The sequence below is a fragment of the Phyllobates terribilis genome, unplaced genomic scaffold (genome assembly GCF_046119375.1).
Source record: "Phyllobates terribilis strain yellow unplaced genomic scaffold, ASM4611937v1 Scaffold_1__5_contigs__length_1240528914, whole genome shotgun sequence".
In the NCBI taxonomy this organism is placed as follows: domain Eukaryota; kingdom Metazoa; phylum Chordata; class Amphibia; order Anura; family Dendrobatidae; genus Phyllobates; species Phyllobates terribilis.
Genome location: NW_027362761.1, coordinates 947,591,879 through 947,615,660, shown reverse-complemented (window position 1 = coordinate 947,615,660; position 23,782 = coordinate 947,591,879). Strand labels below are relative to the sequence as shown.

Genomic DNA, 23,782 nt, shown 5'->3' with positions numbered 1-23,782 from the left:
AAGCCAGGGCCCACCGGAGGAGTCTGGTTGTCTGGTGGGCTCGTCCAATGCTGCCCTAAAGCATGCCAGGCTAAGAAAAGTGTGGAGAAGGTTACTGGGACAAATAGTGGCGGCTGGGGACTGAGTATAGAGTCCTCGCTGCCGAAGCAGCCATGGGGTAGTGGCCAGCTTTGGCCTCCTCCAAACTAAAAGGCCCCATTTCAAGTGCAAGCTAGCAGTATAGTATTGCAGCCTGCGGGTGGGTGGGTGGTTGGTTGGCTGCATATTTGTGCTTGCATTGCAAGGAATGGGGGAGGTACAATTGAACACTGCCCTGGGGCAAGGACTTGCACGGGGATAGTTGCAAGTCTGCATCTTCTGATGCGGCAAGGATCACTTCTGATGGGCACACTTTTAGGCAGTGACCTGGGTGTCAGAGATGCTTCCAGGGGTCTTCCCCATGCTGTCCCATGTCTTTTCAGCACTGTATGCATGAGTCACACAGCACATGGCGAGATAAGGTTGTAAAATGTTAAAATGACAGTTCCCTGTGAATACATTTGTCACGGTTGAAAGCAATACAAAAGTGCAAAAATGCTACTTGTGAACATAGCCCAAGGTGTAGAGGAATATTTTTGTTTTTGGTTATTTATTTTACCTTATACAGAAGTCTTTACCCTGGAAAGGAAGTTCCTTAACATATTTCACAGGAAAACAGTTTCAGTTTTGTTTTTGAACGTTTTATTGTGAGCCCTTAAAAGTGGCTTAATACCTCTGACCACGTTGTTGACAGCAGTGACCTGGGGGTCAGAAATGCTTCCTGGGGCGATCCCCATTGTGTCCCCATGTCATTTGAGCACTGTCACTATCGTTTTGGGCACTTTTTAGGCTTTCTACAGACTGCCGGGGGTGCCGCCACAAAAATGCTCGAGTCTCCCATAGACTAACATAGGGCTCGTTGCTCGGGTCGAGCACCCGAGTATCACGGTGAGCTCGGCCCGAGCTTCGAGCACCAGAGCATTTTATTGCTCGCTCAGCACTAGAGACTATATAATTGCCCTATAAAATAAATATATTATCTAAGTTCTTCTTTAAAATTTATCTCTGTAAATCCAACGTAATATTAAACCGAACAACATAAAAATATGATGTAATTTGAATAATGGGCACTGGTCATCTGATTCTTGCTGCCCAAACATTAGGCAGCATGAATCAGAGCCAGACTCTATGATTGCAGACAGATATAAGTTTCTCTGAAACACCCTGGCATTTCAGAAAGAATATACATTGAAGTTTAAGCCAGGGACCAAAACCAGAGACCAGACTAATCTGGCACCACCTCCATCCGGTTTCGCCCATCACTGCTGCAGGTGATTGACAGGTTTCTCCCTTGTGTGTACATCGGGAGAGACCTATTACCTGAAGTAGAGCTGGGAATAGTCATTCTCGTTTGGAGCCGGACTAGTGTTGTCTCCACATCTATGATCCCTGGCTGGATCATTTACCTAGAGTAAAAAGCTTTAATGGTTGTACCAAGATTGCGATTTACCACCTATCCATATGAAATGGTACAAGCTCCTGGTCAATGGGAGTCAAACTACTTGGTCCCTCACTTTTTTTTTTTAAGTCAAGATTGGATTGAAAAGAAATATGAAATATGTAAGAAGGTCTTCTGCTTCCTGCTGGATTCACTTTTGGCTTCAAATGTAAAAAACGTAATAAAAAAATGTGTAAGAAAACTAGAATGTTTTATCAATCATTGTTATGTGAAACCATGCATAGTTTACATAGTCTATATAATCTACCATGTAAAGACTAGTAAAATGTTGTCTTATACTGCATGCCATCTAGGAAGTGTTGTTCTTCTTTGATTATGAATGGGGTTTGTTCTTATTTGCAAACAGTATGGTGTTTTTAGGTTAGAGAAGAAATGATGCTTCCCCCATAAAGGGAGAATTTTCTTAAAAGACCTGTTTTTTACCAGATGGCATCTGGCTACTATTCTATGTGAGAAACACTTTATTTAACTTTGTGGATGCTGTTACTATGTGATAAAACTTTCCATGAGCCTGTCACCCTATTAATGCGTCCCTTCTGGAGTGTTATATGTTGTGAGTTACTATGGTGATCAGTTATTTCTGTGCTGTCAGTGCCGGTAGACATGGATCTAATGCAGGCACATAAATCTAATGAAGCAGATATAAGTTTCTCACATATTATCGCATATGGTGCCATTACCGTAACATTGACCAAAGAGTGGGCTAAAGAGGCATTAAGGCATTCAGATGAGAAACATATGAGAAAGCAATAAGGTCATTATGCACAGAGAAACAACACCACATTTTATAGGGAAGATGTCAACTGCAGAAACGCTACTTACGTGTAGACATAGTGGTAATCTGCAGGCGCATAGCATTAACCACCTCTCAAAATATGACGCACTGGTGCATCATATGTCGGGTCCCGTTCTTTGATGCGGTCTAAGGAACTGAGCCCATATCTTCCCCGACTGTGTTATTCAGCCATAATATGCCTCTAACAGCTGCAGGTGGAGCTAAACTGTTGTTAACCCCTTAAGGACTGAGCCACTTTGTAGGTTGCTGACCAGGCCTTATTTTTTAATTCTGACCACTGTCACTTTATGCGGTAATAACTCTGGAACGCTTCAACGGATCCCACTGATTCTGAGACTGTTTTTTCGTGACATATTGTACTTCATGATAGTGGTAAAATTTGTTCTCTATGACTTGCATTTTTCCTGAAAATTTCGGAAATTTGGTAAAATTTTTTGAAAATTTTGCAATTTTCAAACTTAGAAATGTTATGCCCTTAAATCAGAGAGATTTGTCACAAAATAGTTAATAAATAACATTTCCCACATGTCTACTTTACATCAGTACAATTTTGGAAACAATTTTTTTTTTGTTAGGAAGTTATAAGGGTTAAAAGTTGACCAGCGATTTCTCATTTTTCCAACAAAATTTACAAAACCATTTTTTATTAGAGACCACATCACATTTTAAGTGACTTTGAGGGGCGTTTATGATAGAAAATACCCCAAAGTGACACCATTATAAAAACTGCACCCCTCAAGGAGCTCAAAACCACATACAAGAAGTGTATTAACCCTTCAGGTGCTTCGCAGCAACTGAAGCAATGAGGAAGAGAAAAATGAACATTTAACTTTTTTTCTCAAAAAATTCAATTTAGACCCAATTTTTTTTATTTTCACAAGGGTAACAGATAAAAAAAGGACACCAAAATGTATTATGTATTCTCTTGAGCATGCTGATACCCAATGTGTGGCGGAAAACCACTGTTTGGGCGCATGGCAGGGCTCGGAAGGGACAAAGCTCCATTTGACTTTTTGAATTCAAAACTTGCTGGAATAATTAGCGGACGCCATGTCGCATTTGGAGAGCCCCTGGTGTGCCTAAATAGTGGAAACCCCCAAAAAGTGACCCCATTTTGGAAGCTAGACCCCTCAATAAACTTATCTAGATGTGTGGTGAGCACTTTGAACCCCCAGGTGTTTCACAGAAGCTTAAAACGTAGAGCCGTGAAAATTAAAAATAATCTAATTTTTTCCACAAAAATGAATCTTTAGCCCCAATTTTTTTATTTTCACAAGGATAACAGGAGAAAATGGATCCCAAAAGTTGTTGTGCAATTTTTCCTGAGTTCATTGATACCCCATATGTGGGGGAAAACCACTGTTTGAGCGCACGGCAGGGTTTGGAAGGGAAGGAGCACCATTTGACTTTTTGAATGCAAAATTGGCTGGAATTGAAAGCGGACCCCATATCTCATTTAGATAGCCCCTGATGTGCCTAAACAGTAGAGACTCGCCACAAGTTTCCCCATTTTGGAATCTAGACCCCTCAATCTAAATGTGTGGTGAGCACTTTGAACCCCCAGGTGCTTCACAGAAGTTTATAACGTAGACCTATGAAAATAAAAAAATCAATTTTTTTTTCCACAAAATTTTCCTTTATCCCCAAATTTTTTATTTTCACAAGGGTAATTGGGAACTACTTTTGAGGCATAGTGCAAAGGTCAGAAGGGAAGGAGCACTATATTATAGTGCAGATTTTACGGTTATAGTTTGAGGGTGCCATGACCCACTAGGAGATCCCCTAAGGTGCCATAACAGCAGCATTCCCCGTAAGTGACCCCATTTTACAAACTACACCTCTCAATGAACTCCTCTAAGGGTGCAGTGATCATATTGACACCACAGGTGTGTCACAGTATTTTATACCATTGAGCAGTGAAGAAAAAATAATTACATTTTAGCTGCAAAAGTTTTGTTTTAGCCCCAGATTTTACATTTTGAAAAGGGGATTGTGGTGAGGCCAGGGACTGGAAATTCATATTCCCTGCTATGAAGGTCTCAGCAGGAATGCTAGTCTGTCTGACTTCAAAGGACCCCAGGGGAAATGGTGTATTCCCCACAGTCAGGATATGACTTAATTACCATTACGTTACTATGCCGACTCCAAAAGGCAATTACCAAAAGGATGCTATTGCACAGGATGGCGTTCACAGAGACACGACAAATGTTTATAACGAGTAATATTGATTGTCATAGCAGCTGACCAATGTAAGGAATATGCTGTGAGAGAAAGGTATAGTGCTAGGTGTGAGGGACAACATCATATATTGCATCATTATGGGATAGTGATTACATAGACCATAATGATAGCAGCCTGCAGTCTCACCTCAGAGAGGACAAAGTATTTACATCAGCATTTGTTTCCCTTCAATACATTAACCCCTGGGAGCCTCCGTTCGATTCCAGGGTGACAAGCCAGGAGTGAATTGAATACAGGTCAGCTAGGATACATACCTTTGTAGTGCAAATGCCTATTCCTGACAAGAGTATGGGGGAGCTAATTGAATCATGACAATGAGGAATAGCTAATTGAATTTCCTCTGAAGTCAGGGGAAGCTCCTGTGTTAGATCAATTACCATGCACACCTTACAATGAGAATATTGCTGGGAAATGTATTATGAAATGTCTGATAGAAGGGAAGAGGAGATTACATGTAAATCGCCTATTTTCTGCCCTGCCCAAGTTACGTATAAATGAGTCCCTCTGTGAGAGAGGAGGGGTCTTCTGTTGAGGGTCACCTGTCACTACAGATGTGCAGAAAGACACAAGGAACCGCCCTGGACCCATGACAGCACCCTTCCTGCCGTGTCCAGAGACCTTTGATGAAAGTGTGGTATATTCACTTTTATTCCTTTTAATTTTACTGTATCGTATTACTGCTTCCTTACTGTATTTGTCTGACTACTGTATATATATACAGTCATATGAAAAAGTTTGGGCACCCCTATTAATTTTAAGCTTAATATTTTATAAAAATTGGTGTTTTTGCAACAGCTATTTCAGTTTGATATATGTAATAACTGTTGGACACAGTAATGTTTCTGCCTTGAAATGAGGTTTATTGTACTAACAGAAAATGTGCAATCTGCTTTCAAACAAAACTTGACAGGTGCATAAGTATGGGCACCTCACCAGAAAAGTGACATTAATATTTAGTAGATCCTCCTTTTGCAAAAATAACAGCCTCTAGTTTCTTCCTGTAGCTTTTAATGAGTTCCTGGATCCTGGATGAAGGTATTTTTGACCATTCCTCTTTACAAAACAATTCCAGTTAAGTTTGATGGTCGCCGAGCATGGACAGCCCTCTTCAAATGATCCCACAGATGTTCAATGATATTCAGGTCTGGGGACTGGGATGGTCATTCCAGAACATTGTAATTGTTCCTCTGCATGAATGCCTGAGTAGATTTGGAGCGGTGTTTGGATCATTGTCTTGCTGAAAGATCCATCCCCTGCGTAACTTCAACTTTATCACTGATTCTTGAACATTATTGTCAAGAATCTGCTGATACTGAGTGGAATCCATGCGTCCCTCAACTTTAACAAGATTCCCAGTGCCGGCATTGGCCACACAGCCCCAAAGCATGATGGAACCTCCACCAAATTTTACTGTGGGTAGCAAGTGTTTTTCTTGGAATGCTGTGTTTTTTTGCCGCCATGCATAACACCTTTTTGTATGACCAAACAACTCAATCTTGGTTTCATCAGTCCACAGGACCTTCTTCCAAAAAGAAATTGGCTTCTCCAAATGTGCTTTTGCATACCTCAGCCGACTCTGTTTGTGGCGTGCTTGCAGAAACGGCTTCTTTCGCATCACTCTCCCATACAGCTTCTCCTTGTGCAAAGTGCGTTGTATAGTTGAACGATGCACAGTGACACCATCTGCAGCAAGATGATGCTGCAGGTCTCTGGAGGTGGTCTGAGGATTGTCCTTGACTGATCTCACCATTCTTCTTCTCTGCCTTTCTGATGTTTTTCTTGGCCTGCCACTTCTGGCCTTAACAAGAACTGTCCCTGTGTTCTTCCATTTCCTTACTATGTTCCTCACAGTGGAAACTGACAGGTTAAATCTCTGAGACAGCTTTTTGTATCCTTCCCCTGAACAACTATGTTGAATAATCTTTGTTTTCAGATCATTTGACAGTTGTTTGGAGGAGCCCATGATGCCACTCTTCAGAGGAGATTCAAACAGGAGAACAACTTGCAAATGGTCACTTTAAGTAGCTTTTCTCATGATTGCATACACCTGGCTATGAAGTTCAAAGCTCAATGAGGTTATAAAACCAAAAAAAGTGCTTTAGTAAGTCAGTAAAAAGTAGGTAGTAGTATTTAAAACAAGAAACTGATAAGGGTGCCCATACTTATGCACCTGTCAAATTTTGTTTGAATGCAGATTGCACATTTTCTGTTAGTACAATAAACCTCATTTCAAGGCAGAAACATTACTGTGTCCAACAGTTATTACATATATCAAACTGAAATAGCTGTTGCAAAAACACCAATTTTTTATAAAACATTAAGCTTAAGATTAAAAGGGGTGCCCAAACTTTTTCATATGACTGTATCTTGTAACCGCTTGTATATATTGTACCTAGCATCGCTCTTTTGAGTAAATAAATCTATAGAATTTATAAGCTCACTTCACATTATCCTAAACCCGGAACTCACGGAAGTTGTGAGGAAGGATCAGGGGCACGTGGCTCCGATCGGTTTGTGACAGGGATAATGGACAAAAATGGCACCAAAATTTGTCTGACAATTTCTGTTGAATGTGGCAATACCTCGTATGTGGTTGTACAGTACTGCTTAGCCACACGGCGAGACTTGGTAGGGACAGAGCGCAATTTGCCTCCTGGAGCGCAGCTTTTCCTAGAATAGTTTGTGGACTCCATAAACAGAGACCCTAAATGCCCCCTCAAGTGACCCCATTTTGTAAATTATACCCCTGCCAAACATGTGGATGGCAAATGTGGTTTAGGCACAAACTGGAGCTTACAGGGGCGGGGGGGGCATTAGAATTTCGGAGCGCAGAATTTGCTGAATTTCTTTTGGGGGCGACGAGCGATTTCACTTTTCCAAAGCCTTTGTGCTACCAGTAATGTGGAAGCCTCCTATATTTCCATTAACATCATGGACCTGAGTGGGGCTTTTTTTGTGGATTGATTTGAAGCTTTTATTGGGAACATTTTACAAAACATTTGGGATCACATTTATCCAGCACTCTACACTGAGCAATTGCTTTGGGGTTTCCATCTAAATCTCTGAGTGACGTGATTCAGGTGACACCCCCCAGGGGATCCATTCACTACAATGAGTCAGCAGAGTTACTCTGGGCTCCATCTGGCCTCTGTTCAGCGTTGTCCTTCTTTTTAGAGGTGCACAAAACAGCGGCCGACCGCGCTTTTATGCACTCATAAAGATGGACACCACCGGATCACAGGTCAGACGGCGTCCACAGTACCTCCATCTGCCTCATTATAGGGAATCTTCCTCTGGGACACTCGTGTAAGAGCTTATTTTTTGCGGGACGAGTTGACGTTTTTATTCGTACCATTCTTGGGAACATGACATTTTTTAATCGCTTTCTATTCCAGTTTTTGGGGAGAGAGAATGAAAAAAAAGTCAATTCAGGAATTTTATTTTTTGTTGCTCCGCGTGTGGTAAAATTGATAAGGTAGCTTTATTCTTCAGGTCAGTGCGATTACAGCAGTATCACATTTATAAAGTTTTTCATGTTTTGGCGCTTTTACACAATAAAAACTTTTATAGGAAAAATATTTTTTTTTTTGCATCGCTTTATTCTAAGAGCTATAACTTTTTTATTTTTCCGCTGATGGAGCTGCATGGCAGCTTGTTTTTTGCGGGACAAGATGACATTTTCAGCGGTACCAATTTTATTTATATTCATTTTTTATCGCGTTTTATTCCACTTTTTTCCAGCGGTATGATAATAAAGCATCGTTTGCCTAGTTTTTTAAGAGTGTTTTTTATGGCGTTCACTGAAGGGGTTAACTAGTGTGACACTTTTATAGGCCGGGTCGTTCCGGACGCAGCGATACCAAATATGTGTACTTTTTTTTTTTTTACATAAAAATGTGTATTTATTAGTGTAATTTTTTTATTCTTTTGTAATATTTTTTTTTTTTTTACATATTTTTCCAATTTTTTTTTTACCATTTTTTTTCAACTTTTTTACTTAGTCCCTTTATGAGACTTTCTTTTTTTTTCTCTTTGATCTCAGGTATAATGCATTGCAATGCACTAGATTGCAGGGCATTATACCTATAGTAAAAGCTCCTGAGACCATGCAGCTTTCCATATCTTGGTGACCCGGGGGTCGTCATGACGACCCTGGGTCACCATGGCAATGATCTGGCAACGATTACATCGCAGGGGCGCCGATCTGAAGTCAGAGGGAGCTCCCAGCCCTCTTTCTGCCTCCTGAATCATGCGATCGCGCTCGATCGTAGCATTCAAGGGGTTAACAGCCAGGGGCGGTGCTGACACACCGCTACTGGATGTTTGGTGCAGGAGCTCAGCCACTGGCAGCGCTGAGCTCCGGCACTCATCGGGCAGGAGGTGCTGATATTACAGCATCTCCTGCGCGATCATGCTGTGCTCGGTCAGTTAGATTGACTGACCGATCTCAGCGATCTGGGTGCGGGGACCACCGGCATAAGTCTCTGCACCCCTTCTCATGCCGCTCAGCTGTCTGTGACAGCTGTCGGCACTTAATCACTGCGTGTTTACACGTAGTGACAGTTTAAAGCTATGACGGACACTGCACGGCAAGGAGCGGGAACTAGCATCCTCTCATGACATGCAGTGTCTTTCATTGGGCGTTATGGAGTTAACCTGTTAAATGTTGTTTGTTTATTTTTATTTATTTTACTCACTTATATAGTGCCATTAATTCCACAGCTCTTTACAGACATTATCTGTTGTTGTCTATCTTTGACAGCAGCATTTATAGCACAAGACCTGGGGCACATTAGTGCACACAATGGGTTACCATGACGGCCTAGGGCCTGCTGAAGACACCGGTGTCTATCATGACAGTACTCCTATGAAAGCCAGCCCGTGACTGATGTTCATAGGAGTCCATGATTTTTACTATACACAGCGGCACTGTGGTATTGCTATATATATTACTAGTGATTAGACAATCACAGGTTAAAGTCCCCTAAGGCAACTAAAAAATACAGTAAAAAGTTTTAAAAAAAAATCTAAAACTTGAAAATAAAGAAAATGTAAAAAAATACACATATATGAAAATTGATAAAAAAAAATTAAACCACCAGAATTGTTATTTTTTGACTGGCTCTACATCTCAAAAAATTGCAATACACTGTGATTAAAGCATTGTATATACCCCATAATGGTATGAAAAATATAAATTAGCTCAAGGTGCAGAATACAAGCCCTCACACAGTTCTGTCATCCTGATAAAATGAAGTTATGTTCTTCCAGTCATTGGGGTGGTGCAGGGGTCTGTTGCAGGCACCTCTGACTATACAGTCAGTGCACTGTTATCATTGTAAGCACCTACAAGCAGTCTGAAGAGCTTGATTGATAGCTGTAGCATGTACTGAACAGTGTGAGATTGCATTAATAGCAGCAGGGTGGAGGAACACTGAGGGCCTACTAATCAGGTTAGTTGAGCAGAGATTGAATACACTTGAATTTTTGTTCTTTTACTCTCTTCCTGTATTCAAACTTACAAAGAGGACAATACCGCCATTCTGACATATGTAAGTACACTAGCCTGATCAGCTCCATGAGACTTATTTAATATCCCAGATGCTCATAAAGATTACTTCCCTTTATATTTAAGTTTATTTTGTTGTGAAAATGTCGGCTAAGATTTGTGTTCAGAGAAGCAGAAAGGGAGACTACAGACTGAGCTGTCAAAAAATACAAGAATATTTTTAATTAAGCCCACTTGCACAAACCATTTTAGCCAAAAGTATAAACAAATTACAGTTAAAATGCAGCCAAAGATGTGCATAGCCTTAAATTACTGTACATTGAAGATTTTACTCTGTAGTGCATACTTATATTATGAGCAAAGTCTTTTTCGTTTCTTGGTCTAAGAACCCATGGCTGTGATTGCTTGATGAGTTGTCATGGATCCAAAGGCAATTGTGCTTGATTTTTAAGACTTCTAAATAGTAATATGAAATCATCAGAAAAGGGATGGGACCAAAGAAAAAACTTTATTATAGCACCTGAAGATAACCTTGGAGGTCCCATCTACACAATTAGTCATGGGTTTGTAAGTCTCGGGGTTCATGCATCTGTACCCACCGTATGGTAATCAATTTACAAAAAAAATGATGAATGAGAAGAAAAACATGTTTTTGAGAGGCCTAATATGTACAACCTCATCACAATCTTACACACATCGCTCTATAGTGGGTTCCGTACAGTAGCATGAGACCTCTATTGTTTTGTGGGGAGATTTTTTTTTTAATCCATCATATACCAAATATACAGTTGTATTCTCGCCTAAAAGCATTGTTTTTAAGGAAAATACCTCCATTCAAACAGCACCTGGCAGCCGCACGGCAGCATATTGAGGCCTGAAGGATAGAAAAGACATTTTCGGGCTAATTTATGAGAGCATAAAAGAAAAAGTGAAAGTGTTTATAGCAAAAAAAATGAAGTCAAGCTGGTTACAAAGCAACAGCAGTGACCTGATTAGATGCTTTCGCCAACACCTTCTCTTTTTATCTGCACTTATACATAAGCCTTAATGTGTGAAATGCTTCTCTTAAATTGGCACCTTTCGAGTATGCCAAGAAAATTCACTTGTATCCATGCAATTGTCTGACTTTATGTATTGCTTGAACCATGTTTTTCTTCTTCTATGCTTGTGGATTACTGTAATTAAATTTTTCTGCGCAATACAGATTTCTTCACCAATTCCTAGAAACTGAGATTGTGGCTAAATCTTTGCACCCAGAATTTTGAAGCTGTATTAGAGTAGTACAAGCTCCACGTAGACTGGTAATGAAAGCTTCAGGCTCGACATACAATCAGCTCAGCGGTGACCTTCAGGGGGCGACTGAGACGCAAATAGGATGAATAAACTAGCAGCAGCTGATGATGTAATACCCTTGATCTGTATCTATATGCAGAAAGTAGATAAAGGTGATACTAATGGATGCCCATTTTTATCTTCTTTCTCTACAAACAATTACATATGGTACATTGTGTTTTTTTTGTGTAGTCCTTTATAAAGTACAACAATAATACCCTTCTGCATTCATTGTCTATGGCATTGATGGAGTAGATGGTTAATAAATTTAATAAATGCTTTGAGCTGAAATACACCCTTAACATATTAGCCAACAAAAAGTAATTAAGTAGCATTAAAAGAAAAAAAAATTAAAACACTATACATTTTAGCAATAATAACAAATTTAATAATGTTTTAAGGTAATTTTAATGTTACTAAATTAGTTTTTCTTCACCATTATGTTAAAAAGGTATTCTAGTTAAAAGCATTTATTACCATCTACTCTACTGTTTCCAGTGGTGCCATAGACATTGAATGGAGCAGGGTATATGCTCATCAGGTTTTCAAACACATACTACTACACCTACTACTCACGATTGTGATCCTCGGGGGGGGAAATGTTCACCTTTTCAAACGATGAGAAGAATCCCAGTACTTAGACCCCCATGAATCTAAAATGTATCACCTATACAGTGAATAGGTGATAAATGTTTCAACATCAAAATGTAACTTTTTGGTTAAGAATAATTGGCGGGATCCCACGCTGTTTTTTTATTTAAAGGGAATCGGTCACCAGAAAATAACGCTGTTAACCTGCAGATATACAATTAATCTGCATGTTAACAGCGTTATCATGGTGCCCGGCGTCTGCACGCAGCCGAATGCAATGGGGAGAAAATGAACTTTATTCTCCTCGCCAGCATTCGGTTTAAGTCATGGGGCGGGGACGGCGCAAGTTGAGTCATTGCTCTGAGTATACAGAGCAGTGGCTGTAACTGCACCCCTGTCCCTGACTGACAGCTTGCTCCAATGCAGAGGGAGTGTCAGTCAAGGCCAGGAGCACGGTTAAAACCGCCGCTTTGTATACTCAGTGGTGACTGAACCAGCGCTGCCCCTGCCCCCATGACTGAAACCAAATGCTGCGGAGAGAATAAAGTTCATTTTCTCCCCGCTGTAGTCAGCTGTGTGCAGGAGCAGGGCAGCATAATAATGCTGTTAATCTGCAGATAAATCATATATCTGCAGGTTAATCGCATTATTTCTGGTGACAGGTTCCTGTTAATTCATTATTTTACACATAATGTACACTGCGGGTTCTGACTACAACTCCCATCATTGTCGCCTGGTCGCACTGATCTTAGAGAGACCAGGCGACAATGATGTGAGCTGCATCCGGCGCCTGTCCAGCACTCAGAACTCTGGCAGTCCAGCACTAGAGCTACTGTAAGACCCAGTGGCTTTAACCTTTCAGGTTACCTGAGTTCAAAGCCACTGGGCCTCCCAGCAGCTGTGAGGCCAGGAAGCCTCATGGGAAACCTTGACGGACATTTTAAGGTTACTGGAGTTTCCAGGTGCTGGAACACCTGGAGGCTGTGAACTAAGGTTACTTTGGATGTGTATTTTACTGTACTTGTTAATAAAAAATAAAAAAAGGAATAAAAAGGCGTGGAGTCCCCTGTAATTTTCATAATCAGCAAAGGGAAAGCTGATGGCTGGGGGCTGATGTTAATATTCAGGGAACGGGCCAATAGCCATAAAGGTTCCCAGGCTATTAATATCACGGCTGTTTGCTTAGCTTTTACTGGTTATTATAGGGGAGACCCCCCAAAAAAAATTGATGTGGGGTCCCCTTATATTCACTAACCAGCAAAGACTAAGCAGACAGCTGTGGACTGATATTAATAGTCTAGGAAGGAGACATGGTTATTGGCCCTCTCCCAAACTAAAAACCATCAGCTCTCAGGCGTCCCAGAAACGGCACATCAATAAGATGCACCAAATCTTGTGCTTAGCCTCTGCTCTTCACCGCAGCAGGGAAAGTGGGGTAATAAGGTTGGGGTTCATGTCAGCCTTGTTTGGCTGCTGACATGAAGCCCAGGGGTTTATAATGGAGAGGCGTCTATACGATGCCCCCATTACTAACCCCATAGTAAGTTTGAAAATAAACACACAGCCTGAATACAATCCTTTATTTGACATAAAAGTCAACACCCTGTTTAAACACTTATTAAAAATAAAAAAACAGTTAAAATCCACCTAATCCATTGAAGCCAATGTTCTCTGTAAAAAGAAAATCAAAAATAGCACTGAACTCCTGTGATAAAGTTTACAGGAGTTCAAAGCTGATGAACCCTGGTGACCTCACTTATGGTGCAGTAATTCAGCGAGCGGTGACGTAAGTGAGCTCACCAGTTGCATAAGCTTTGAACTCTGGTGAACTTTATCACGGCACTGCTACACACTGCAGGAGTGATTACACTCCTGTGTCAGTGTGAGCCGGCTGTCGTGGAGAGCAGTCACATTAGTGATTGCTGACGTGATTGCTCTCCAAGTCATCTGGATCTTCGTGGGACTGTATGGATTATCTTCATGGCAGACAGGTGAGTGTTATGGTGGTTTATTATTTTTTCTCTTTTACAGGTGACAAGGGCTTGATATTATGCATTAAGATGAGTATACTGCTTTTTTATTTCAATATTTTATTTATTTTCTTTTTTATTTCTTTATTTGGTCTCGCACAGGGGCCGGCTGATGAATACTCCCATCAGCAGTGCCTGCTCTTGCTGTTATCAGCGACAGCAGGCTTAGGCTGATGAGAGTAGTATTCTCTCATCAGCTGACGTCTGTGACCGGCGGTAAGCTTTTTACCGCTGGTCAAAGCTGCGGGCTCATGCTGTCATCTGACAGCGTGGAACCACAACGTTCTGACTGGCGGTAACGATCTTACCACTGATCAGAGCCCGTTTTTCCCACTCTGTAACGTAGATGACAGCATGGGAAACCACCGATGTTTGGGCCCCTCATTCATACCCGAACCAAACTTCGACCGAACCCGAGCATCCACTAGTTATTACAAAATAGCGATCGGTTATGTTAAGGCCCCTTTAGTGTGAAACCCTCTTTCACAATTATCAGCCCATCTAATTAGGCCGGAAAACCCTCAACAGATGAGCAAAATGCGCAATTGTTGGGTGCAATGATTTTTAAGTAGACTAAAAATCATAATTATCTCCAGCACACTGTTCTATGTAAACAGGGGATGTGCTGCCGACAAATGGTATTCTATGCACACTGAACGATAGTATTAACTACCATTTTGTGCCCATAGAATCGACCGTTGCATTCCGGTGACAAGAGGAGGTAAGCGCGATACTTACCTTCTCTGCCGGCGTCCGAGTGCACGACCAAAGTAACTTCTCCCTGTGCAGCTCTGACAGGCTGCATAGCACAGGGATGGTGCTGCATTCTTGTGCTATACAGCCGATGAGGCTGCAAAAAGTGAAAGTCCCATAGTGGGACAAAGTGTGAAAGTAATAAAAATGTCAGAAAGTGAAAAAAAAATTGTAAAAATATTATAAAAAAAAAAAATAATCAAAAAAATATAAATATATATTGTACTTATCAATAAATAATCTTATGAAAAAAAATATACCAATAAAAAGTAAACATATTTGGTATTGCCGCGTCCGGAACGACCTGACCTATAAAACTGTCCAGCTAGTTAACCCCTTTAGTGAACATGGTAAAAAAATAAAATAAAAAGCTAAACATAATACGATGCTTTATCATCATACCAGCAAGCAAAAAATGGAATAAAATGCAATCAAAAAGACTAATGTAAATAAAAATGGTACCGCAGAAAACGTCATCTTGTCCTGCAAAAAACAAGTTGCCATACAGCTCCAACGGATGAAAAATATAAGCTATAGCTCTCAGAAGAAAGCGATGCAAAAACAGTTCTTTTTTCTATAAAATAGTTTTTGAGTAAAAGCCCCAAAACATAAAAAAAACTATATAAATGTGGCACCGCTGTAAACGTACTGACCCGAAGAATAATGCTGCCTTATCAATTTTACCACAAGCAGAACGGCATTAAAAAAAAAAAAAAAAAAAACAATTCCTGAATTGTTGGTTTTTGTGTCCTCTGCCTTCCTAAAATCGGAATAGAAAGCGATCAAAAAATGTCACAAGCCTGAAAATGGTACCAATAAAAATGTCAACTTGTCCCGCAAAAAACAAGCCACCACATGACTGTCGGACAAAATATGGAAAAATTATAGCTCTCAAAATATGGCGATGCAAAAACTAGTCTTTGCAAAAAAAAGGGTTTTTCAGTGTGTGACAGCTGTCAATCATAAAAACCCAATATGAATCTAGTATTGCTGTAATTGCACCGACCCGAAGAATAAAGTTGTCTAATCACTTATACCACACGAGGAGCGACGTAAAGAATAAACTTCATGGTTATGGTTATGCTAGGGTTAGGGTTGTGCTAGGGTTAGGGTAAGGGTTGAGCTAGGGTAAGGGTTGAGCTAGGGTTAGGGTTGGGTTAGGGTTGGGCTAGGGTTAGGGTTGGGCTAAGGGTGGAGGTGGTAATTTTTCAGAAGTAAAGAAAAAAAAAATGACGACAATATGGAGGCTAATGTTGAGCGTAAGTGCTCGCTACTTGAGTTTGCATCGGGTGCTCAGGTATGCACCAAGTATAGCGAGTGCTCAAGTGACATGCTCGAGTCTCCGCTCCAAATGTTTTGCAGCTGTTATACAGCCAAAAAAAACTTGCCGGGATTGCCTGCCATGAACGCTCCTTCCCTTCCGAACCCAGCCGTGCGCCCAAACAGTGGTTTTCCTCCACATATGGGGTATCTGCTTACTCAGGAGAAATTGCACAACAAATTGCATGGTGAAATTTCTCCTATTACCCTTATGAAAATGCAAAATTGGGGGCTGAAAAAACAACATTTTTGTTGGAAAAATGTGAAAATTTTATTTTACGGCTCAATGTTATAAACTTCTGTGAAGCAACTGGGGGTTCAGGGTGCTCACCACACATCTAGACAAGTTCCCTGGGGGATCTAGTTTCCAAAATGGGGTCACTTGTGGGGGGTTTCCACTGTTTAGGCACATCAGGGGCTCCCCAAACGCAACATGGCGTCCACTAATTATTCAAGCAAATTTTACATTCAAAAAGTCAAATGGCGCGCCTTCCCTTCCGAACCCTGCCGTGCACCCAAACAGTAGTTTTTCCCCACATATGGGGTATCTGCGTGCTCAGATGAACTTGCACAACAAATTTCAGGGTCCATTTTTTCCTGTTACCCCTGAGAAAATAAAAAAAATTTGGGTCTGAAATAACATTTTTGTGAAAAAAGTTAAATGTTCATTTTTTTCTTCCACATTCCAAAAATTCCTGTGAAGCACCTGAAGGGTTAATTCACTTATTGAAAGTGGTTTTGAGCACCTTGGGGGGTGCAGTTTTTAGAATGGTGTCACTTTTGGGTACTTTCTGTCATAAAGGCCCCTCAAAGTCACATCAAATGTGATGTGGTCTCTAAAAAAATGGTTTTGTAAATTTTGTTGTAAAAATGAGAAATCGCTGGTCAACTTTTAACCCTTATAGCTCCCTAATAAAAAAAAAAAAATTGGTTCCAAAATTGGGCTGATGTAAAGTAGACATGTGGGAAATGTTATTTATCAACTATTTTGTGTAACATATCTCTCTGATTTAAGGGCATAAAAATTAAAATTTTGAAAATTGCGAAATTTTCAAAATTTTCTCCAAATTTCTGATTTTTTTCACAAGTAAACGCAAGTGATATCGAAGAAATTTTACCACTATCATAAAGTACAATATGTCATGAAAAAACAGTCTCAGAATCAGGGGGATCTGTTGAAGCATTCCAGAGTAATTACCTCATAAAGTGACAGTGGTCAGAATTGTAAAAATTGGCCTGGTCATTAACGTGCAAACCACCCTCGGGGGTAAAGGGGTTAATAAGCTTGACAACATACTGTAGTAAAAGGGAAAATTCTGGAAGTTGTTCTCTAGTTTGCTTTTTCTCATTTTGTTTTGAGCTGTGAATAACTTTTGGTGTCCCATCCCGTAACATTTATATTACTAATTTTCCTGTGGAGATTATTATAAATGAGGATTGATATTTGATACATGAATACATTTCATAATTGATGAATCATTTCATTTCATTTCCTGACTTTTTTTTTTGTTTTTCAGAACTTTAAATGGTGGAAAGAAAATTGGCAATATTGAAGTGAGTCTGGTGAACATGGGGGAGATTCAGAATGGGGAGGCAGATCACATCACAACAGATGCACAAGCACAAAAGGTAGACAACTGCTAATCCCTGCCATAAATGACTAAAGAAAGTATCTTGGATTAAATAATTCATAAAAAAACCTACAGTTTTTCAGTAAATGATGAGTATTGAAAGCAGGAGTAAGGCTTGGTACAACCTGCATCTATGCAGTTAGCCTACACCATACGTGGGAAGCTTTTCCCAATATATATTCGAACATACCCATTGGCCCTCATTCATCAGACCGAAACCAAAGGTGCGTTCTATCGGCCTCCGTCTGGTCAGTATGTGCCAAAATGTATTCTACTGTATAGAAAATCACAGAAGACTGTGCATTCCTATACAATGAGTTGCTGCAAACGTATACCATGATGTTTCTTTACAAATCGTCCTTATGGTGGATGGATGCTTCGGCATTCATCCTGACTGTGGCAGCTGTCGGCACCTACCTCCTTGTGAGGGGTGTACTGTTTTATATCTAAACTGCAGAGGATTTTATGCTTTGAGCTTATGCTAAGTGCACAGCTGCCCATACAATCTTTAGAATTATAAAAATAAACTGTAATAAAGTGGATCAAAATAAACCACTTATATTTAGTTTCTGCACACATATTACAGAGCACTTTTGCTTGATGCAGCGTGGCTACACCGATGTTCCTATAAACATGAGCGTCTCTGTATGCGGCAGCTGGAGCTGGAGTACAAGCCGGCTGAGGTTGCCTAGTCTTGAATTCTATTTTAGAAAAAATGAAAACATAAATATGCAATTAAAATGCTAACAGTGTACAATTTGTCAAACCCCCCTCCCAAAGTTTACACATAATGCAAGCTACAAAAAATGATGTATGTAATCAGTATGAAGAATAAGATGATGAAGTGTTTATTGCAGACTGTAGTTTACATTACTGCCATTAAGTGTGTTATCAATGAAAATGTTGTTAAATATACCTTCCTAAGGTCATTTCAGGGCCAGATTTTCCGGCTTTCAATAGGTACAGTACCTGCCTTTAGGCTGTCTCCCACTCCTGTAGTAAATGCAATTTTCAGGTTTTGTTATGAATCCAAGCATTTTACCCAATGTAAATGCACAAAACAAAGCTATCGACTATATGTGCAGCAAAAGTGTGATGTCTATTTCATATTGTAACAATTTTAGTTGGTGGTGTAAGAAAGTTGAAGTGTATAATTATATTTTGGTCATGGTTTTTTCACACCTGTTTTTGGTAACATTGTCTGTGACCACGACTGCAGGAACAAAACCAATAAAGAGATTGTTAATGGAAACCGGTTAGTAAGAATTTCTTTAATAAACTACAGGTAGTGCAGGAGAGAGTATGGTGAAAAATCCTATTTTGTTGATCTCCATTACTTCTGTAAGATTAAGTTAGTCTTTTGTTCATATGCAGATTAGGAGTGAACATATCCGTGCACTTGCAGTCCTCGGCTCCTCTTCTCTTTTTCCTGAGCAGCTCAGCCCTCTGCTAAATGTTTGGCAGTGGAGACAGGGCTCTGCTGCATGACATTCCCTTTGTTGTCAACTATTAGTTAAGAAGCAGGAGTGGTGCTGGCAGGGAGACGTGAAGAGGAGCCATGAACTGCAAGTGGACTGATATGCCCACTAGTGCACTTGCAGTTCTCGGCTCCTCTTCGCTTTTGCCTACTCAAAACTGCCCTCCGCTTCTTGACTGACAGTAAGCAATAGAGGTGGTATCATGCAGCCGAGCCTGTGTCTCTATTGTTAATCAGGAAGCAGAGGGCAACGCTGAGAAAGAAGTGAAGAGAAACCATTGACTGCAAAACTTGCATGGCCGATTTTGATCCAACAGTTGGATTAAAATCAGACATGTGCACAGCCCCATAGAATATCATGGGCATGAGTGCAATCCGTGAAAACCGAGTCCGAAATAATCGATCGTGTGGACAAGCCCTGACTGAATTATTAGTAGGCCAAGTGCACACATTCAGTATTTGGTGAGTTTTTTACCTCAGTATTTGTAAGCCAAAACCAGGAGTGGAAGTCAGTGGAAAAGTATGTGTTCACTCACACTGCCGTGTAACACGACCGAGTGCTATGCCATGTTTCATCAGACAGCGCTCGCCCCAGTGTTATACTGTGGGGCAGTGCAGATCTGCGATTATTTTCTCATGCCGATTTGGATCTGAGAATCGGATCACACACCCATACAAGTGTATGGGAGCGTGTGAAAAAACTCTGATGACATCCAAGTGCAGTCTGATTACGCAGATGCCGGCAATGGAGAAATTACTTTCTCAGTCTTCTCCACACCTGTGCTGCGATTTTCTCATGCTAGAGAATCAGAGCACTAAGCATGGACACTCAGCTCAAACTATGACAGAGTGTGAGCCGAGTGTCATTTGTATAATCAGCCCGATTATCTCGCATGAAAGAACATACACTCATGTGACCCCGGCCTAATAGAAACACGTCACCACTTCTGTATTTTTCACCCACTCCTGGTTTTGGCTTACAAATACTGAGGTAAAATACTGACCAGATACTGAGGTAAAAAACTCACCAGATACTCAATGTGTGGACGTGGTCTTGTATATCTTTAACAAGCAAACCCTTTGAAAGGACCCAAGGGCTGTCCTGGGAATATGCCTGCCATTATTCCCCCGTTCATAGATAAAATTCAACACTAAAAGTTCCATAATAGGATTAAAATAATGGATTGGAGTACAGAAGTTTACCTCCTAATAATCCAATTGGCAGGAATTCATCTCCCTTGCTTCATAAAGATAGGTGCAAATAGAAAGCTTTCTTGAAAGACATGACAATTAATAGAAATATGGAGACGTGCCATAACTTTCTAGCAGTGGCTGGCAGTAAAAATGTTCAGAAAATCAAAATTGATAAATTCAAGGTAGTTAAATTGAAAATCTATTTTTGCTCTTTAGTTGTATTTATGTACGGTAAAACCCTATTACTGCACGGCAATACATGAACTCTTCTGCAGATTCAGAAAATATCCTCAGCGTGACTACAAATCCATGAAGAGTTTTTCCCAAGCTGTGTAGGGAGATTGATCCACTGCCAATTCTGTGTGTGTAAACCCTGAGTCTCACCCTGCCCAGCTACCTTTGGTGCTTGTCATTAAGGCCACATGCACACGCTGAGTATTTGGTGAGATTTTTACCTCAGTGTTTGTAAGTAGTGATGAGCGAGCATGCTCGGATATCGAGTTATCCGAGTGTGCTCGGGTTCGGATAGAGGAGTCGGCGTGCTCGAGGCAAATGCTCGTGTACCCGCGGCCACCTGATACATGCGGCCACGGGTACACGAGCATTTGACTCGAGCACCCTCGGATGACTCTATATCCGAGCATGCTCGCTCATCACTATTTGTAAGCCATAACCAGGAGTGGGTGATAAATACAGAAGTGATGACGTGTTTCTACTATACTTTTCCTCTGCCTGTTCCACTCCTGGTTTTGGCTTATACATACTGAGGTAAAAAACTCACCAAATACTCAACGTGTGACCGTGGCCTAAAAAAGGAGCTTTCCCAGGAACAGTTTAAAAAAAAAAAACCACAAACCTGATGTCCTCAGCCTTATCAGGTCCAGCGCTGGGTCTCTAATGCTGCTCCTCATATGTCTTGTTATTGCCTACATCGCTGACGTGACATCAACAGGCTGGAGCCAATAAGTGAGCGCTAAAGCTCTGCCTGACGAGACAGCACTATCCTCTGCGCTCACTGACCGTCCATGTGATGTCAGCATTGCAGACACCAAGAGCAGCAGTGGAGACTCAGTGCTGGACCTAGGGTGAATGAGTAACGCCTCATTCAGATGTCTGTTTGCTCATGTACACATAAAAATGGTCTGAGTATCGTCAGTTTCATCAGCGATTTTCACGTATGGATAAATAAATTCTAACATTTCTCCTATCCTTCACAGTGTTAATCACCGTCAAATAGAGTTGTATTGGTACTTTTCATCTTTGATGCTGGTAAAAAATGGACATGTCCACAAAAAAATATGGACTTTTAAAAAGACTCATTGAATATAATGGGTACAAATTCTATACGTGAAAAATGGACATCTGAATGAAGTCTAAAGTAGTAGTTTTTAAAAGAAAACAAAAAAAAGCACTGCACCTGGGGACAGGGCTTTTCTGAAACCGGAAAACATCTTTAACCCCTTTACAACCCAAGGTGGTTTGCACGTTAATGACCAGGCCAATTTTTACAATTCTGACCACTGTCACTTTATGAGGTAATTACTCTGGAACGCTTCAACGGATTCCCCTGATTCTGAGATTGTTTTTTCATGACATATTGTACTTCATGATTGTGGTAAAATTTCTTCGATATCACTTGCGTTTATTTGTGAAAAAAATGGAAATTTGGCGAAAATGTTGAAAATTTTGCAATTTTCAAAATTTGAATTTTCATGCCCTTAAATCAGAGAGATATGTCACACAAAATAGTTAATAAATAACATTTCCCACATGTCTACTTTACATCAGCACAATTTTGTAACCAAAATTTTTTTTTATTGGGGAGCTATAAGGGTATGTGCACACGATGTAGAAATGCTCAGGATTTTTTCCTGAGCGTTTCTGCATCTCTCTGGCAGGAAAAAACGCATGTGGATTGTACATGCGGATTGTACATGCAGTTTCCTGCCAGGGACATGCGGAAATGAAGCGGTCTTCACTTTCATTTCTGCATGCGGGTTGACAAGCGCTTCCCAAGCGATTTTAGCATCACTTGGAAAGTGCTTGTCAACTTCACACTATATAAATCCATGCAACCGGCATGGATTTATATAGTGTGTGAATGTCAAAAAATAAAAAATAAATCTATACTTTACCCTCTGATGGCCCCCGGTGTCCTGCTTCATCAGTCCCGGCTGCCGGCAGTGAAGACTTTAGGACCTTCCGACGTCAGCGTCACGTGACCCGTCACATGACTCTGACGTCAGCGAAGGTCCTTCATTCAACCGCGAAGTGCCCGGGAAGCCGGCAGGACGCAGCGCGGGCCGTCAGAAGGTGAGAATATATATATTTTTTATTTTATTCTTTTTTTTTTAATGGTACCTGGGTCTGGATGAGAGTCCTCTCATCCACACCCGGGTACCATCCGCACATTAGACCGCATGAAAAGCGCATCAACATATACAGTGATGCGGATTCCATGCGGTCTAATGCAAGTCAATGGCGGCAAAAGAGCAGCGTTTCCGCAAAATTAATTGACATGCTGCGGATTTTTGACCGCAGCGTTTACGCTGCGGAAAAATCCGCATCATGGGCACAGCACATGCGGATTTCCATTGGGGAACATTGCTGCCCTTCTACCATGCGTTTTTCATGCGTTTCCACGGCGTTTACGCAACTGCAAAAACGCCGCGGAAACGCATGAAAAACGCATCGTGTGAACTCAGCCTAAGGGTCAAAAGTTGACCAGCGATTTCTCATTTTTCCAACAAAATTTACAAAACCATTTTGTTAGGGACCACATCATATTTGAAGTCACTTTGAGGGGTCTTTATGACAGAAAATACCCAAAAGTGACACCATTCTAAAAACTGCACCCCTCAAGGTGCTCAAAACCACATTCAAGAAGTGAATTAACCCTTCAGGTGCTTCACAGGAATTTTTGGAATGTGGAAGAAAAAAATTAACATTTAACTTTTTTTTACAAAAATGTTACTTTAGACCCATTTTTTTTTATTTTTGCAGGGGTAACAGGAAAAAATGGACCCCAAAATTTGTTGTGCAATTTCCCCTGGGCACGCAGATACCCCATATGTGGGGAAAAAACACATTTTGGAAACTAGACCCCTCAGGGAACTTATCTAGACGTGTGGTGAGCACCTTGAACCCCCAAGTGCTTCACAGAAGTTTATAACATTGAGCCGTAAAAATAAAATTTTCACAGTTTTCCCACAAAAATGTTTTTCAGCCCCCAGTTTTGAATTTTCATAAGGGTAACAGAAGAAATTGCACTATGCAGTTTGTTGTGCAATTTCTCCTGAGTTAGCAGATGCCCCATATGTGGGGGGAAACCACTGTTTGGGCGCGCGGAAGGGAAGGAGCGCCATTTGACT

The 23,782-nt window shown here is 40.8% G+C and overlaps 1 protein-coding gene across 16 annotated transcripts in view; it reads left to right on the top strand.

The window, feature by feature from the left end:
* The window catches only part of INPP4B (inositol polyphosphate-4-phosphatase type II B), a 911,138-nt gene that overhangs the window by 586,037 nt on the left and 301,319 nt on the right, over positions 1-23,782 (top strand). For all 16 annotated transcript variants that reach the window (XM_073642182.1, XM_073642173.1, XM_073642215.1 and 13 more), the window contains one exon: positions 17,627-17,738. In XM_073642182.1, the coding sequence (XP_073498283.1) occupies positions 17,627-17,738 (112 nt within the window). The remainder of the gene's footprint in view (positions 1-17,626; positions 17,739-23,782) is intronic.